We start from the raw sequence: 18,101 nt of genomic DNA, 5'->3' as shown, positions 1-18,101 counted from the left end.
CAACTTTCATTTCATCAGGTCCTTATTTTTGTTGTAGCTAAGTGTTCACATATTCTGAAAATGTGTTGATTTAAACTTTATATAATTGTGGGTTGTCCCAGATGTTAAGAAAGGTTTTTGAAGGTTTGATTTCAGTCTGCCCTTCACGTCCTCTCCTCCATGAATCCTACCAACCAAGGCTTGTCGGGGGGAAGAAAAAGAATTGTAATTATTCACATTTCCTCAGAACCACTGTGTCAATTCAAGTGGAATAACAAGCACATCAAAATCATAATTGAGTCACATATTTTATTTTCAAACAAATAAACTCTTGTCAAGTCCCAAAATAAAACCCGAACAAAAGTTGCAGGACTGTGTTCCCTCATGACTAGGACAGGGAAGACCATGAGGCCAAGTGTCCTGATAGGCTGTACCACCTGCAGTGACAGGAAGGAAACTACTGTACAATCAAAGGGTTCATGTTTGCAAGCACTTACTGCACAGATGTGCTATAACATAAACATCACCCAAAAGTACAAACAAGAACCCTGACCCCCCCACCCAAAAAATAAAAGCATACATGTCATCATTTCTCTCAAGAGAACAAAGACCCTCATCAGTTATACACACACAGAGGCATTCAGGTTCCATCTCGTTATATACCACAACCTCAGTGGAAAGAGTAAAATGAAATCAAGTTCTTTGGGCTTTGACATGGCTGACTGAGGTATGAATACCACACACATTGTTAACAGTCAGCTGTATTTCAGTTAAACACCAGAGATGACCGATTCTAAACTTCTAATGATGTCTTCATCAATGCTCTTGGTTTCTGTGGTGATGTGTAAATTTCTGCCTGCATCTCTTTTGAATTATTTTACAATATATTTTTTTAAATCTATACACCCAGACACGTTCCACAATAAATCACATGTAGACAGGCCCTATTTGAGGGAAGTGAATTCCCGTCTGACTAGTTAAGTGTTCCAATAGGCATTTGAAGAGAAATACCAACAATACAGCACATTTGTATGGAAAGTATATCTTAAGAGTAGCTCAAACTTTACTTACCTGACATTTGTGGTCTATAAAACATGTTTGTCCCAGTTTGATTCACACATGCATGAAGCACAGGTGAGGGGGATCTGCTGGGGGCTTATTTACATTGTACAGCTACCACACCCTTTGAAACAGTCTGCAAGCAGTTTATAAATGGCTCTGTTCCCTTCGGTTATTCCCTGAACTCTGGTTTTGACACAGGTAATGACAGCTGGTTTAGCAGTGGTGCCTGCAGATGCAGGTGCTCTGTGGGTGGGAGAGAGCCGGGGGGGCCCCAGAGGTCTAGGTTACCACTTCCTGTTGGGTTTGGCTCTCTGAGGAAGGAAGAGAAAAAAAAAAAAAAATCTCCTTGCACTCTTCAAAAAGCTGAGGAGCAAAGCAAGAATGGGGCCGAAGTATTCCTTCTTCAGAGGTGCCATCTCACAAATTCACACAGTGCCAGGCTCTGGATGGGGGTGCAGAGCAGGTCGTTTCAATCCTGGTGAAGCCGAGTTACAGCCGACGGCCTTGGACGAGCTCCCCACATCGAGAGAAACGTGAAATACGAGCTGATTACCTTTGACTACGTGACTGCACCTTGAGTGCTCGTTCGTGCTATGAACTTTTTGTGTCGTCACCTAAACGTGGCCTTTCAGTCGCAGGGGAAATGGTATTTGTACGTTAAGATTCCTGAGCTGGTCTAGCTCACCCCAGACATACAAGCTCAGCAGTGGTTCAGCACCTGCCAACAACAGAATCAAGATTTCATATGTTTATAGATACACAAAGCATTGAGGTTTAATCAAACCCAACTTTAGTGTTTTTGGTGGGGGCACAGGGGGACACTCCAAAACAGGTTATAGCGACTCTTTAATTTTTAGGACATCCAATACAATTATTGTCTTGTTCTACCCGTTTTAGGCCACCGTCATGGTGGTAGATAGGACAGTACCATGTGACCATTCAATCAGAAGAGAATCCTCTTGGCAGAGAGGCAGAGAGTGTAATAGGGTGGTCTGCTGCTCAACATGAGTTAGGAGGCTCCGGCTGTCCAAATTGTAATCAAATGGCCAAATGTTTCCACAGTAAGAAGGCTGAAATACAGGGGAGAAAAGATGCCCACAGAGGCAACACTTTATCTATTGCACTCAAATCAGGCCTCCTGGCAGTTGGAGGACACAAAAAAGGAAGGAAAGATGAGAACAGTTCCTCTGTCTTCCTTGTCAGTTGTGTGCAGCCTCCTTCACAGACAACAGGTATCCACAAAACAGAATTTATATTTGATGTAAGGCAGTTTGGTGTTTTGCAGAGAGCCCAGTTACACTTCTCTACCCCCATCCTTTACAGAGCAGCTAAAAACCACAAGCAAAAAAATCCCACAACGAAAGAAAAAATAAGAAAACTAACAGCCCTCCAAATTGACAATTCTAGTGAAGTGTAAAATGTGTAGTTTTTTAATATGTAGTAAAATCTCTGTAGGATTTTATCGTTTATCTTGTGATTTCATAATATAAATGTAGATTCACAATGCATTTCTTCGTCTTGATCTGCCTCCCGAGATGTCTTTATCAGCTGCAGCACAGACAACTGGCAGACGACCAAACAGCAAGCTGGTTTGTGATAAATAGATCACCAGTTTGTAGGCTCCTCCTCTAATTTCCTCAGTCATTATAAACAAGAGATGACTCCTTGAACAGTACCATCAGCAGGGCTCGATTTTATCCAGTCTTTAGAAAAAAAGAAAAAAAAAGAAACCAAGAGGGAAAAGAAAACAAAAACAAAAAATAAACCAAACCCTTAATTGGTCTTCAACTTCTCATCTTGTGTCTCTTTAAATGTGATTTGGATGAACATTTACAAAGTGTTCCAACTTGGTATGATTTGTCTCTGTTCCCCTGCAACTTCTTTTTGAATCCCAACTCCCCTCACCAGATTTCTGTAAAACATTCTGATCTTCAGTCAGTCCCAGTTCACAAAAGGAATTATTCCTTTTCCCTTTTGTTTTCATTTGACAAATTCCTTTGGAATGGCATTTCCAGTCTTGAATGGATTTGTTGAGAAACTCATGCAGGGGTGTGCACAGTCACAGTAATGGTGATAAGACTTCTTTTTCATTTAGAGAGTAACATAATGATGACACTAAAACTTGATATGAAACATATCTGCAAAAAGGAGGTGAGGAGAAGGGGGGTGGGGTGTCTGGGTGGGGGTGGGGGGGTTTCTGGGAGACAGGAGGGGAGCTGCTCTGCACCGATGCAGAGCTCAGAGCTTCTCTGAGGAGGGGATCCAGATGTAGGGACCAGACTGCTCCTCGATGATTAGCTTGATTTTGTTGTAGATCTCCTCTAGTGAGTCACCCTGTACAATAGCTGCAGAGAAACATTACACATGGATTTGTTAGTTGCATCAGGAGCTAAACAATATGCCAACTTTTTGATCAGTAGAAAATTAATCTGAAACTATTTTGAAGCAAGAGCCTGTTTTCTGTTGTAATTATTTCAAATTCCGTCTTAAGGTTTCAGATGACTGCTTTTCTCTCTCCCTTCCACTTTCCTTGTGTGTGTTCCTTAAAAAGAAATAAATAAAAATAACAATGATACTTGAAATAAAGTAGTTCATTTGCTACAAAGCTCAGTGAACTGGACGAGCTCCTGATCTTCCCTGCCATGACAACTACACAAGTTTTCAACAATGCAGAGTGTAAACGCTTTTTAAAAGGAAGTTTTTGGACTAGAACATTCTGCTCAGTCACATGTCCAGATTACAGGTCTGGTCCACTGCTGCTGTATAGGATAACCCTGATTATAGGCCATCATCATTTTTCATTCCTGTTGTAAAGACACCAGAAAAATGACTTGTTTTACATGAGTCAGTTATTGCTCTGTGTGGCAGAACAGCATAACAAATGTTACAGCTCTTCAGAAACCTCAGAAGGTTAAAGTCGGGTGATAAAACATTTGCTGACTCTGTAGAAGACCGTCGACAGCCACGGTCCACTCACAAACAGATTATGTGAGCACATTATTACATGAAAAAAATGACAATTAGTTCATTAAGCAGATCAAAAGATCTGCAGCTTTTTTCATCCATTCATTGTTTTGAATCAATTTTTCCACTTGTCTTTTTCTTTTTGGTCAAAATGTTCAGTCTCTTAATTATTGGAAAGTAGCAGTGAGACCAACCTGTGAAATACTCTCCAAAGTCTTGTTCCAGCTTGACTGCCTTGTCAAAGACTTTATTGGCCTGCTCATATGTCTGCCTCTTATTCATTTCCCTGAAAAACACAAGTGCTTCTAGTTATTATCAAAGAAACACAATTTCAATCCCTGTTATTTTGGTTACTGTTTACAATCCAAACTCACATTAGGGCTTCAATGGATTTTGGTTTGATAAAGATGGCGATGGGATAAAGTTGTGCTTGCTGCAGTCGTTTTATGGCATTCCCAGACACATCCAGAATGCAGTGTTTCCCCTGAAGGCATTTAGAACACTCTGTTAAAAATACTATAAAATGAAATCATTTTGGTCACACAGTTGGGCCACATATTAAAGAGGGGCCAATTATGGCTCTTGTAATGCCACAAAAATGAATATTGAAAAGGAACAAGTGAGGGAAAGTTGGTGTTTGAACATGAGTTACACTTTTGTGCCGCCTGATTTGGCAGAAAAGTCAAAATGTCTCTGGTTAAACCAAATCCAAGTCTGAAGGCCTACCCGCTCAGCCACAGTTCTGACAGACAAGATGCTCGTCCCGTAGAGGTTCTCATTGAACTGGCCAGCCTCAATGAATTTATTATCCTGAATGTCTTTCTCCATTTGCTCCCGCGAGGCCACAAAGTGGTAATCCTGGCCATCCATCTCATTCTCTCGCCTCGGACGAGTTGTGTCTGCAGAAGGGAATGGAACAAGTTTATTTTTGCCACAGCTGCTGTTTGGTGTACTGAGCAGAGTGCCAACTCACGGGGAACACAGGAACCAAACTTGTGGGGAAACTCTGAGATGAGGTCGTCATTTATTCTGTCCTTCATTGGGCCCAAAATGATGACAGGCCTTGTGTAGTGGACTGAATCAGATGTTAAAAAAGAAAAAAAGTAGATGAAGACAAATGCTCGACATAAACAAATATCCCATCATTGTTTTTCTTTTTGCAGTTCACTCACTTTCCTGTCGAATGACTGGCTCATAGGAGAGAATTGTGTCCTCCTGTCCCTCTGTAATAGCAGGAAATTATTGACAATGTTACAACTCATTTAAACAGAGAACATTACAAATGCCATCTCACAAAGCTATTTACCATCTTACAATCTTATTCATATTTGGGGGGAGCAAATAATTAAGGCGACTCACTCGAACTGCTTTCACTGTCACTTGTGTTGGATGTCAGGCATTCTGCAAAAACAGGACAGTGAGGTGTAAATGATGTCAAAAACAGTAAAGACAGTAATACTGAAACAAATTCTCTTCTTAAGGGTGAAAATTATTTTCACCTGCCGCAAAAGCAACCAGGAAAAAAGCAGGATGTTTCTGAAAAACTAGGCAATGCTAGCAAAGTGGTTTTAGGTGCAGGCAATAGGAAATTAAGTGTTTCCTGTGACAGTATCCCAAATGACCCACAACTCCCTGGCCAATGTTTGCTATTAGCAGAAATATGCCATTGGCAGCGGCTCTCGCATCAGGAAAAAGACTAGAAAGAAACTAGAATCACTGCGTGTGCCAGCAGACAGATTAAAGGAAATATGGTCACTACGTTCCCTTCCTGAGTTACAGCAACGAATTATAGCCAAAGGTGATTTTGCTGAACATAATGATGTCACTTATAATTATATCTTATTAGACATTTGTGTTTCATTAAAATTATCACAGAGTGAACCTTCTGGCCAAAACCTGGTTTTGTGAGGTGACCTTTAACCTCCAAAAACAGTTCATCTCAAGTTCATCTTCCAAGAAATCTGTGTGTGTCTCTCACCAACGAGAAAGAGAGATTAAACTGGCGTTTATCTTCTGATATATAATATTTACAACAAAGCGATGGATGTCTGGACGGACAGCCTGAAAATGAATTGGTTCTGTCTGGGGCTGTTGCCAGCACAAACATGCAGGCAAGAGCTGGTTGATTTGGGGAAGTGGAGGGAAAAACGCTTCCCTGACACAGCAACGATTGACAAATACATTTCAGTTCTGTGAGCTTAACTGAAAGAACTCCAGGAGACACTGGGAAGAGGTAAACTTCTCACTCAGCTGCCCAAATTGTACTTATGTGAATCTGAGTGCATGTTTTGTGTGTGTGTGTGTGTGTCCTAAATGTGTGTGGTTTTGCATTCCCAGCTGGATCTGTAGTGACAAAACATTTTTCTCTGAACTTCAGGGGACAGCTGCTTCACAGTACAACCACACACTTACTCAAACTCTTTGATCCATAAAAGTCATCGCTTAACCCTGGGAAGTCCTAGGTGTCCCGACAGGTGAGAGCAGAAACCAAGAGAAGAGAGCAGACAGGAAGAAGAAGGTTAGTGAGAGTTTGGGCAGAGAGGGAGAGGAGTGCTGTGTCGTGTTCACCAAGCCCACTGAAATGGTGCTGTGCTTTATTCATGAAGTCTGAGCCGCACTTTGTTCATAGTTAGCCACAGCGTTACAATTACAATTACACATGCCCATTAAAATGGGAATTTGACCCGTTAAGTGTTTGAGTTTGAGTCCAGTCGGTCAGTTACTGACTGCAGAATTGATGAGGATTTATACAGAGAGTAGCATCACAGAGTTAGGCCTGCGTGTTAATGCAGCCAAAAGGTTGCTCAAGCGTGCACAAACACACACACACACACACACTCCTCTGGAGCCCACAGACAGATGCACAGACACCAGAGAGAACCCCCACATCTCCGGATTGATGCCGGCTCCATGTGGGGCGTCTCTCTGGGACAGCAGGAAAAGGGATGAGCGTTGTGCATCCATCCCTGGAGATGAGCGGAAAGATGAAAATTGGAGAGACAGAACTGAAGCATGAAGGGGAAAGGACAAAAAAGGAAAACCAACCCCCCCCCGATCACACAGCTGGTACTCACGTTCAGACTCCACCAACTCCTGCACAATATTCTCCTTGCTCTTGTAAAACGGGAACTTGCGTGAGAGGTTGAAGCTTTTTTTGCGCTTTACTTTGACTGGCTGCTTTTGTAGGTGAGAAGGAGGGAGGGGGCAATGAGAGGGTGAAAACAAAAGCAAAATGGGTTTCAATGAAGGTACTCCACACCCATGCAAACAAAAACAACCAAAACAAATGAAATGTAAACATTACACACCAAATAATGAAAATGAGGAGCAGGAGATGATTGAAATGAATGGCATTTCCACCTTCAACATACACAGCTTTCAATAAATTCTATTTCCTCTCATACAGATACAGCGTTACCACTGATTTATGCTTCTATAACTGAAATCTGATAGATCTGCCTCTGACAAACAAAAACATTTTTGTTTGTGCATTTCTTGTTTTTTCAGCACAATCTGTGGAGGTTACAGAGCTGCAGTGTAATCTACACAGTAATATGAGCACTTTTTGTGCTCGCTTCAGTGAGCAGGTGCTGGTCTCATTCCCACATTTGGGGGGGGGGGGGGGGGTAGTTCATCTCCCTGGGAGCCCAGCAGCAGCTCTTTGGCACCGGGTCAGGGAGCAGCTGGTCCTCCACACTTACCCTGTTAGACTCAATCATTCCTGTCCTGGCGTGGAACTTGACTGTTTTTAACCTGGCCCGCTCTTTCTTCTCCACTCTGATGGAGGGAAAAGAGGAACCAACTTTAGACTGGGAATGAATGCACTTCATTTCTGCATATGAAGAGCGACTGTACCTTTTCTTGCTTGGTATGACCCCAATCTGTTCACTCTCTCCATGTGGCGTGACCAGCCTGGCCTGCCACCACTCGTCATCAGATGCATTTATGACGTGGAGGATATCCCCATAAGAGAAGCTCAGGCCTTGGCTGGGCAGACAGCTGTCCCGTGTTCGATCGTAGTCAAACAAAGCTCTGCAAAATCAAAGTCTTTGGTTACATTCTTTTCTTTCTATAGCAGGTGTATGTTGAGAGTCCACGTGGACGATGATCAAATTAGTCTGTCTCCACCCTTGGGACAAAATAGCATGTATTTTCGACTAGACAGGAGGGTGACACAAAATAACACATTCCTATTGTTTATTGTGTGAGTGAACCCACAGAGACTGCCTGCAGTATTCATACCTGCTTTACTGGTTTTAAGTTTCCTTGGCCTACAACTTTAGACTACATACCATGGTCCAGCAGACACACGGGCTTAGGTCGTTTTTATCCATTGTTTTTTGCCAACAGAAACTGCACACAGTAGTGGGTAAAGAGTGCTCTCGAAACTGTCCTGAACTTTCAACATTAGCTAGGAAATGATGATCAAACTCCTGGTATTAACTATGTTAATGCACCTTGACATACTTGGAGTGCTTTTCCAAGACAGTGTGAGCACATGTGACAAGGTTTCTGTGTTTTGTTTTGTTTTTTTTTGCCAATTGCACCTTAGAGGTTTAATGCCTCCACGTTCCTGGGGGTGGGCTGTGAGGACATGGTGGCTCCTGCACCAACCGGCTAACTACACAGCTTTTGCAACATAACTGTGGGCTTAGTCACACACACAGGAGCCGACTAGGCTGTACATGCACATGTGGGGTCTATAAGAGAGGCCTGAGTCGAACCAGTTATCACTGACTATAACACGTGTCCAATGAGATAAGACCTATATTCTTTTTTAAACATTTGGATAAGGTCCATTCCTGTTGAGATCAGGCTAAATCAATCTAGTAATGCAGCTCTGAGGCTTAGGTTAAGGGGAACGCATTAGTGGCTCAGCAGAAATAAGGGGAAGCACTTGGACTACGGCGTTACATCACACAATCCTTTTACCTTGACCCCTGTGTGTCCTCTGTGACCTGTGTGTTTATGTGAACAGAAGGATGCCACCTGTTTTAATTCCTAAATGAACATCCATCCACTTTGACAAACGGCCCAAAGTGTCATAGCGACGCCATAAAGGTCACTGACAAGCTCCACTGTCAATCGACATCACATGTGTACAATACATATATATATTACATGCTGATGACAACATGACACTTCAGGCTCTATCCTCCTCCAAAGGCAGATGGAGGTTGATTATACAAGTGTTTATTTTGACTACACACCTTTAAACTTGATGTAGTGAATGAGTGTGTGTGTGCGTGCATGCTCCTGCTTTACCTGACATAGAGAGACCGTTTCTCACTGGTGCGCAGGGAGCCTGATCCTGAGCTCATGCTGCTGTTCATCATCTGCTCCCTCAGGTCGTGGATCTTGGACTCAAAGCGGCTATACTCTGCAATGTGACAAACAAAGCAAACTGTGTCAGAGCACCTAAAAATAGGTTTTCAGGAATACACTACCCTTTAGGCGTTGAGGTTGATACACCCGAATTGATAAAATGTCAAATAAGGATCCAGAGTGTGACCTGGACTTCTAAACTGACTGTACAAACTCACAGCTCATTAATGCCTGATTCTTAAGAAGAGCTATACATTATTTTGTAGGAAAAATATCTCCAAATTAATGTTAATGTTATTTTTTGGTTTTCATTGATTTGTTAGTGGTTACCTAATTTTGCAGACTAACACACACAGATATGGATGTACACACAACCTCCTTGATAAAGATAATAAAAAAATCCACTACAGTACTGGACCCTGCTTTCTTACTTCATTGGAAAATTGTTGGCAATTGTTATGTATTACATTGTACTGCAGTGAGCTGGAGTGAATGGAGGGAGGGTTCAGCGAATCCTTTGGCTGATTAATGACCTCAGGAACAGATGGTTTATCACAGATCTGCCGTACACATCCAGTAATGTCTCATGTCAGGTAATTAATTACACAGATTAATTAAGTTCAACATGGTCTCTTTAGTGTGGTTTAAAAAAAAAAAAGGGGGGGAGGGGGGGGAGCCTCCAACAATTCCAAATGCATGACCATTCATCATAGATGTGTAAATCCAGTTGCTGCTCAGGAGCACAGCTATGATGTATGAATCCACCTGGACCTTCTCATTAATAATGCTCTCATTAGCCTGCGGTGCACAGTGCACTCTGTGCCCAGTGCTGCTGGAACAAGCCAGGTCACCGCAACACACTGCACACAGTTAGATAAACAGGACGGCAGATGCAGCTAGAAAAACAAGTCGACAAGGTAGCTCATGTGATTACACAAAGCAGGCATTGGGACTGTAAAAGGGCAGTGAGTGACACTGCTGTCATTTTTATATTTTTGGGCAAACTGACACTTTTCAGTGCTGACTGAGGTCATTATTACGTGTTATTTCATGCTGGGCAGCTGCCAAAGGAATTTAGTTGACTATAACAAATTATAATCATTTACATTATCGCTCAAATAATAAAACATGTCAATTTCTTTATCATAATGAGGCTGTAAAAGGGGAGAAAAAAAAACTGCCAGAGATTATCATGAACATTGAATCCACTCCTCCTTTAGTGCCTTGCCTATAGGGGTTGACGCCTACCTTACAGCTTAATCATCCATAGCAAGCAACACTTCCTGTAGCGTGAGCAGAGATCAAAGTCCAGAGTCTGTTGAACAAACCTAAAAGGAGCCTTGAAAAACACACACTTGTGCCTACAAAATTATTTCCAAGTTAGTCCAGGCTCCTGGAAAATACTGGGCAGGTGCATAAACAAGCCATTGGCCCCCTGGTCAAATCCTAGAGGGGATTCAAAGTAAACACAGATCCTGCCCCGGACCTGGTGACGGCTCTCAACCCTGATCTCTGCTCTAAAGGTTAACAATACAGATTGACGCTGCAAGGTGAGGTAACCAGACACCGCCTGACTGCCTGTAACCCAGAGCAACGTCCTAGCACACCTACAACAGGGACGTCAGACGCGGAAACAGCCTTTCAGACTACTCCACTTGGCTCTCAGGCACAGGAAAGACTTGAGAATAAAGCACACGAAGCAGCAGCTTGGGAGGTGCCGAGGGACAAGACAAAGAGTATCTAAATAGAGAGAGCCGTCTTAATACCTTGCTTCACAATACCACCAACCCGAAAGGCTGACTGAGAACGCTGTCAGTGAGATGTGAGGAGCAAAGGAAGAATTAAATGCTTCGCTATTTCACATTCCTAACGCCCAAATAAAACCACAATTCAAGAGCAGCAGGAATAGCTAGAAGCTCGAACACTTTTTAAAAAGGGAAAAGTTGGGTGCTTGTGGAAAATCACATCATCAATTGGACATCACATTATCTGTGTGTGACTGAAAAGAATTATACATAATGACCAGTGAGTCAAAACCACGAAGCAATCAGCAATGTGCACTTCCTTAAAATATATTACTTTCTATTTCATTAGAGGAAGGATACTGCCAGTACTAGAAAAAGCTGCAATACCTGTGAATGATTATGAACAACCACACCAAAAATGGTATAAAACAGGAGATCAGGATTTCATACTGAAACAAAAGTTCTGTGTCTATTTGCCCAACCAAGGTTACAACTGTACCAGCACTAGTCAATACTTAATATTAAAATATCTTACACAACACACACAACTTCCTGAACTGCATTCCTTGTGGTCTTTGGGGTTTCATGGTGACTGTGACTGATTGGGTTATTTCAGGGTTAATAGTGATTATTTGTAATCAAGTTGAACAGGAATTGATATAACCAATATGGCTTGGCAGTAGAAATAATGAAATGCTCTTATTTTATTTATCAATCTGCAATGAAGACTTGGAGAAAGAAATTTTGATTTATTAGCCTCATGATGCTAAATAGGAAATAGATTCCCATGTTTTATGATGTAATACTTTTATCATTAGTACTAGTGCGCATTTTAACTGACTTAATTCAGTTTTATTTGAATACAATTTTATTAAATAAATTTTATTTCATTTGCTGACAAAAGTATGACTATGAAGTTTCTGTTAGTCAAGCATTTCAGGCTGCTGCTTTCTTAAGTGACTAACAACCCGCTCCACAAACTAGTTCTTTTCAGTGACTCATGACTTTCTGTTCTTTTAGTGGCTTCATTCAAATTCATTCATCATTTATTGAGTTCAAAAGTGTGTTGTTTTTTTTTTTAAACCCATGCTATTCAGATCAGCTACTTACCCGAGCTTCGCAGCACTAGATTCTCTCTTTTTTTCTGGATGTGTCTTGGACCAACAAATTGTTCATAAGACCAAGCTGTTATTGTAATTTCAATTTAAAGAATTGTGGTGTTTATAACCTCTGTGACGTCTGCTGTCTCAGCTCTGACTCTCAGCCCAACCAGAGCTGCTCCAGACTGTGACCTCTGGGTAAAGAGTAGTCATCACAGGTGGTAGGCTACTGCTTCTGAAATGTACACAATCAGATTGTACTATGGGGAGGACACTGGTCCAGGGACAGGCAGCTGATCAGAGCCAAAAGAGACCAAAATATATTGCCCTGTGATGGGTAAAATTGCTAAATTTCAGGCCAGGTAATCAGTCAGGCCAATCGGTCATAACCTACCATGAATCACAACATGTGGCTTGAGATTATTAAAGCATCATCATTATTCCCTAAATTCCCTGCCATCCTGCTACAATCAGCTATCTCATAAAAAGGCATAAAAAAAAAAAGCTTTGACAACACAAAATTCAAGTTTTTACTCAACATTCATCATCCATCTTCAACCGTTTTTCAGTTTCCGGGTCACGGGGTTGCTGGAACCAATTCCAGCTCACACTGCGTGAGGGTGGGGTACACCCTAGACAGGTCGCCAGTCCATCACAGGGCCAACACACAGAGACAGATGGAGACAAACAAACACACACACACACACACACACACTCAGACCTACGGATAATTTAGAGTCACCAATTAACCTAAACAAGATGTCTTCGGACAGTGGGAGGAAACCGAGGTACCCAGAGGAAACCCATGCAAGCACGGGAGAACATGCAAACTCCACAGAGAGAGAGATCCCAGGCCCGGGAACCGAACCCTTATTGTGGTGCAACAGAGCTAACCAATATGCCACCGTACTGCCCTTAACTGATTATTTGCAATCAAAATACCTAAGTAGTACTTAACAATCACATTATGAGTTGTCACATACAACAGATAATACAGTAAAACACTTGCAACCGGTGAGGTAACCCCGAGTATCTGCTGACATGTGGCACAATCTTTAAGGATATAACCTAACTGATCTGGTTAAGAATGCATGTGCAGTTTCATTTAACAAATTACTTGGAACAGTCAATCCAACATGATCATTCTTTAATATCCCTACTCAGAAGCACAACTTTGTCCACAATTATCAATTTCAAATCACTGCCCATTAAAGAACTTAATACACAAGAGCAAGCCCATATTTTTAGGAGTGACCCACAGGAAGAACAGACAGCTAATAGAAACTGGGACTATTCTGCATCTCTCACTCCCACTGTGTGCCCTCATTAGTCTTAAAGCAGTTTTATTTTGGGGGACGGTCGCTTCTCTTTGATCCAGTTATACAACACAGCAGGCATGTACATGTAATGCGAGAGTGCGTTATGATCTCAGGAACAGTCGAGCCAGAGAACACACAGATCCAAGAGAGGGACATGTAGACTGTGGCTAAAATAGCGCTACCAATTGCTGTAGTGTATATTGGTATAAGTGCAACGAGTTAAACTTTTTCTCCATTTCAGTGTAAATGCACTCCTTGATAGTGAGAAAGGATAGTATCTGGACATGCACATCCCTCACTTCCATTCCTTCGAAAGTGAGTGAAAGACACTTGGTGATGGTCCAGTGAGCCACTGAGAGTCGAGGAGCTTCAGCCTGTGTGCTGTGTTGTGGCTTCTTGTAGTCTTCAGCGCTGGTCATCCATCAGATGTCTATGGACGCCTGGGCTCCAGCCACTGAGATTACTTTCCAGGCTGTTTGCCCGACATAAACTAGCATTCACCCTCCACTTCCTCCCCCTGACTGACTGTTCTTGTACAGCTATCAGGGGGTTCCTCCTGCTCCAGACTCAAACGAATCACACACACCAATTTCAGATGCCAGCAGATTTACTGGCATCAGATGTCAGGTCACCAGTGGGGATGCAGGAAGTCAATCATTTGCCAGTGCTCATCTCATGTGTTTAGAGTAGTTACACATTGTACACAAATAGATAAGTGTCCTTCAGTGGGTTACAAAGGGGCCACGGAGCTGAAAGCATGGTTTGCTATGGAAAACAAAGGTTCCCTTCAACTAACCACATCATTATTCACGATGCTGCTCGAATAGTCTGGTATGCAAGACAACATGAACTCACATCGAGAATGAAGCATTATTATCAGGATTTGTAGCAGAAGGAAAATGTATACAATGTTGACTTTCTATTGCAGACTGTGTCTTTCATTAGCTTAGCTTAATGCCAACTCACTGATCCTGTTCCACCTTAATTTCAATGAACTCAGAGTATTATTGGACGTTTATGGCTTATGGTTTATTGAAAGTGAAAGGGATATGGAGTGAGTACATGCTACAACTCATACCTGTGCACATTCCTGCCATAATCCAATCTGAGAGCCAGATCTAAACCTTACAATATCCCTCCCCTTGTTTTCATAGCATTAACATACACATGAAAAGAATTACAAAAACACTCAGAACTATGCAAAGGCCAACAGAGCTGGAATACCCAACCATCCATAATTTACCATTACAAAAAGACACAGTGGTGGCACTTTATAAAATAAAACATATGCAAATATTTGTATGGTGAGACAACTCATACATTATGCTTTAGTCAGCAATGAAAATGGACCTGTTTTCTGAGAGCTGTACGCTCAGAGCCTGGTGCAGCAGTGACACACAGGTGAAGTCAGGTAGGTCTAAAAAGCTGAGGTTCACAACTGAGGTCATCATCCCCAAATCCAACCACCACCAAGCTGACAAACACCTGTTTGACCACACCTCGGTGTCCCCACCTAAAGGTCCAGGTTACATAACAGTATTACAACTGTTCAGGTGCCCCAATGAAGCCTGCTCCATGCGAATTACCACATGAAAATGGTATGCAACTGGGTTTAAGAGAAATATCAGAAAGGAAAAAGAAAAAACTGGACCTAAAAAGCGAGCAGTGTGCTGCAGGTAATGGCAGGAGTTAGTTTTGAAGTGGCTCCATTAACTACAGGAGGGGTGAGGCCACAGTAACTCCGACTTCAGAGCTGATTGGGTTGTCCTTTGAGCCTGTCTCCACTTTCTTATCCGCTCACATGGTTAATAAAAGCTGCTGAAGTAAAACCCACAGGTTGCAGCTAAAAGGGGGGGGCACCCTCCCCCCCATCCAAAATAAAGCCCTTTCTACAAACACGGCTAAGGCAGCTGATCCGCAGTCAGTGTCAGTGTTTCTCCACCATCTCCCCTCCACATCTCACCTTGACTGAATGAAAGCTGAGCTCTTATTTCTCCGTCGCAGCCGGTGGTTTCTTCATCCAGCCATCAGGGAGTTCATGCGGCTTGTGCTGTGCTGCTGTTGTATTCAGGCCCATCCCCCATCCGCTCCGGCTCCGAGGCGCATCCAAAGTTTCCCTCTTCACTTCACCCGCCTTTAAAAACTTTACCGGGAGCCCCAACTTTCCCCGCTTTTAGTCTCCTCTCACCACGTAGTGTCCGCCGGCTGGCTCTCCGGGGCTCGGAGGGGGTTTGAACGGGGAAGGACGACGCCGACCGGAGCGGCTGGTTTGCCCGCCTTGCAGCTTTAGCTCCGCTGTCCGGGCTGCTAACACACAGGTCCGCCCCTGAACCTGAATACTTCCCCGGGCGAGCCTATCAGGGCCGCCGCAGCCGGAGCGAGCAGCGCGCCCACCGACACACCAGGTGGAACCGACTCCCACGGCGACACTAACCCACACCGATGTCGATGTTTCACGGCTTTCTTACTCCCTGCACCGTATTAAACGATTAAAGCACAGACTCACTGACTGAAAGTATCGTCTCTGTATCCTAATCCCGATTAAAATGTGACAACATATCAATGAGCCACCAGGTTACACCTTTCTTTATCAGCAATGAGCGAATCCCTCATACACTGTCCTGCTGCTCATCCGCCGCAGAAAATAGTTCACAACACATACATAGTTTATTCGTCCAAGACCAGAGACCAGTGTCGGCTTGTTGGCTATATATATATATATATATATCACTTGACCCCTCCGAAAATAAACCAAATTTAAAAAGAGGCACTAGGTTCCAGCAGCTTTTGTACAGGCCTTCATTTGTATATTTCCCTTCTGAAAATTTTCCTGTGGAGTTTAGGAAGTGTATCTGTTTTCCAATATCCTGCCCATTCATAAAAGGACGCCCATGCAAAAGAACACAGGATACAATGATGCACATTCCTATCAATGGACTGGACTGGACCTTTCACATGACAACAAGATGTGGTTTTACAGAGACCTATGGCCTTTCTTCACCTTGGCCAACCTCAATGCATCATTTTAACATTGTAATTTTTCACTGAACAAACATGAAACAGCATGGTTATTTAGTCATTGTTGGCACTCATACTAAGCTAACAGACACCATATTTACATGGTGTTGAGCTGCTTATGTAACTAGGGGAGAAAGTGAGTAAGTGTTGAACACATTATTCAAGTTTGTTGCCTCTACAGCTTTTCGTAGTGTACAAGCTCGTGTTCAGATAACTCAGTTGAAATATCCTTGGTAATTTTTCCAAACTTTTGAGTGCTGCCTCCAGAGCCACAGAAGATAAATTAGAAAAGAATCTCACTTAACAGGTTAATCTGGCTCAAAATTAGCAATGAAAATATAACAAGCTTGTATAATGACACTCCTTTCCATTACATGACATTAAAACTGAGGCCAAGACCCATTTTGCTGCAAGTCTGTGAATTTGATTTGAGACTGTGACTCCTTACCTTCAGGTCTGTATTGAGCAATGATGGTGACGGTCTGTCCAGCTCTCTTCAGTGCTGCTGCTGCCTGTTCATGTGTGGCATTCCTTAGATTCACTCCATTCACCTACAACAAACCACACAGAAGAAAAGCTAAGCAAATCTATATTCAAGAGACAAAGTCTGCCCTCAGCACGTCAGAAATGACTATATTATGAAAACAAGTATGTATGAAAAATAAAATTTTTGCTGCTGATTTGCTTAAACATTAGTAGCCGAACTATAACTTTGAATTGTCTGGATTATCATTTTCTTACATAATGTGGCAATGTATTTTCAAAAAAGTGATCACTGAAATAAAACAAAATGTATATTTGCAAAAATTATGGTCTATAAAAAGGCAGGGAGTTATAAAATACAATTAAACAGCTTAAATGTGGCATTTATTGGATATTTAATTGATTTACAAAATTATGTCGCCTGACGAGGCATTGCTATGCTCCCTCCGACTTGTTATGAATTTAATGTCTTGCTCAAGGACATTTCAGCACAGCAGATGTTTGCTGGCTTTCTAAACACCAGGCCTCCTTAATTTTATCATCATTATTCTGACAGTGGGAGATTTCTGAAAATCTTCCAGTAATGCTTCAAATTTATCATAGTCGTTGGTGTGAATGCACAAAAAATTCTGCAGTTGAGATACTGACCGAGAGAATCCTGTCGCCCCTCCTCAGCTCACCACTCAGGTCAGCTGGCCCTCCTGCCAGGATGAAGGAGACGAAGATGCCTTCTCCATCCTCCCCTCCAACGATGTTGAAGCCCAGGCCTGTGGAGCCCTTGTGCAGCAACACCTTCCTCGGCTCCCTGCCAAACAGAGTGACAGGGTCAGGGTCAAGGGAAAGACACAGAGCAAAGAAGAGATGAGCAGTGAGAGTTATGCCGAAATTTAAAGAAGATAAACAGAGGGCAACACAGAGCCTAATTCATCTAACAGCCATCCTCTCTTGGTTTACATTGGATATGATCATCCAAAATGTCGAGATATAACATTGTAGATCCACTCTGTACGTATGAATGTGAGTGCTTTAAATAGAACTTTTAAATGACTCATTTTCAGCACGCAATTCACCAGAAGAAACAACGATTAACCATGTAACAATCACAA

General features: G+C 42.4%; 1 protein-coding gene across 9 annotated transcripts in view; it reads right to left on the bottom strand.

The window, feature by feature from the left end:
• Nucleotides 1–274: 274 nt before the first annotated feature.
• dlg3 (discs, large homolog 3 (Drosophila)) overlaps nucleotides 275–18,101 on the bottom strand; it is a 70,547-nt gene continuing 52,720 nt past the window's right edge. For 3 of the 9 annotated variants that reach the window (XM_029513337.1, XM_029513339.1, XM_029513341.1), the window contains exons 12-24: nucleotides 17,644–17,800; nucleotides 16,961–17,063; nucleotides 9,271–9,385; nucleotides 7,861–8,037; nucleotides 7,707–7,782; nucleotides 7,080–7,182; nucleotides 5,365–5,406; nucleotides 5,178–5,228; nucleotides 4,979–5,080; nucleotides 4,732–4,904; nucleotides 4,380–4,489; nucleotides 4,200–4,291; nucleotides 275–3,386 (exon numbers count right to left, since the gene is read on the bottom strand). In XM_029513337.1, the coding sequence (XP_029369197.1) occupies nucleotides 3,280–3,386; nucleotides 4,200–4,291; nucleotides 4,380–4,489; nucleotides 4,732–4,904; nucleotides 4,979–5,080; nucleotides 5,178–5,228; nucleotides 5,365–5,406; nucleotides 7,080–7,182; nucleotides 7,707–7,782; nucleotides 7,861–8,037; nucleotides 9,271–9,385; nucleotides 16,961–17,063; nucleotides 17,644–17,800 (1,408 nt within the window). In that variant the 3' untranslated portion in view covers nucleotides 275–3,279. Of the gene's footprint in view, nucleotides 3,387–4,199; nucleotides 4,292–4,379; nucleotides 4,490–4,731; nucleotides 4,905–4,978; nucleotides 5,081–5,177; nucleotides 5,229–5,364; nucleotides 5,407–6,417; nucleotides 6,464–7,079; nucleotides 7,183–7,706; nucleotides 7,783–7,860; nucleotides 8,038–9,270; nucleotides 9,386–16,960; nucleotides 17,064–17,643; nucleotides 17,801–18,101 lie in introns of all 9 variants that reach the window. The other 6 variants (XM_029513338.1, XM_029513342.1, XM_029513340.1 and 3 more) reach the window with 2 other exon arrangements.

Source organism: Echeneis naucrates, chromosome 10 (genome assembly GCF_900963305.1).
Source record: "Echeneis naucrates chromosome 10, fEcheNa1.1, whole genome shotgun sequence".
NCBI lineage: Eukaryota > Metazoa > Chordata > Actinopteri > Carangiformes > Echeneidae > Echeneis > Echeneis naucrates.
The sequence above is the reverse complement of the archived record's forward strand: the minus strand, read 5'-3'. Positions and strand labels throughout refer to the sequence as shown.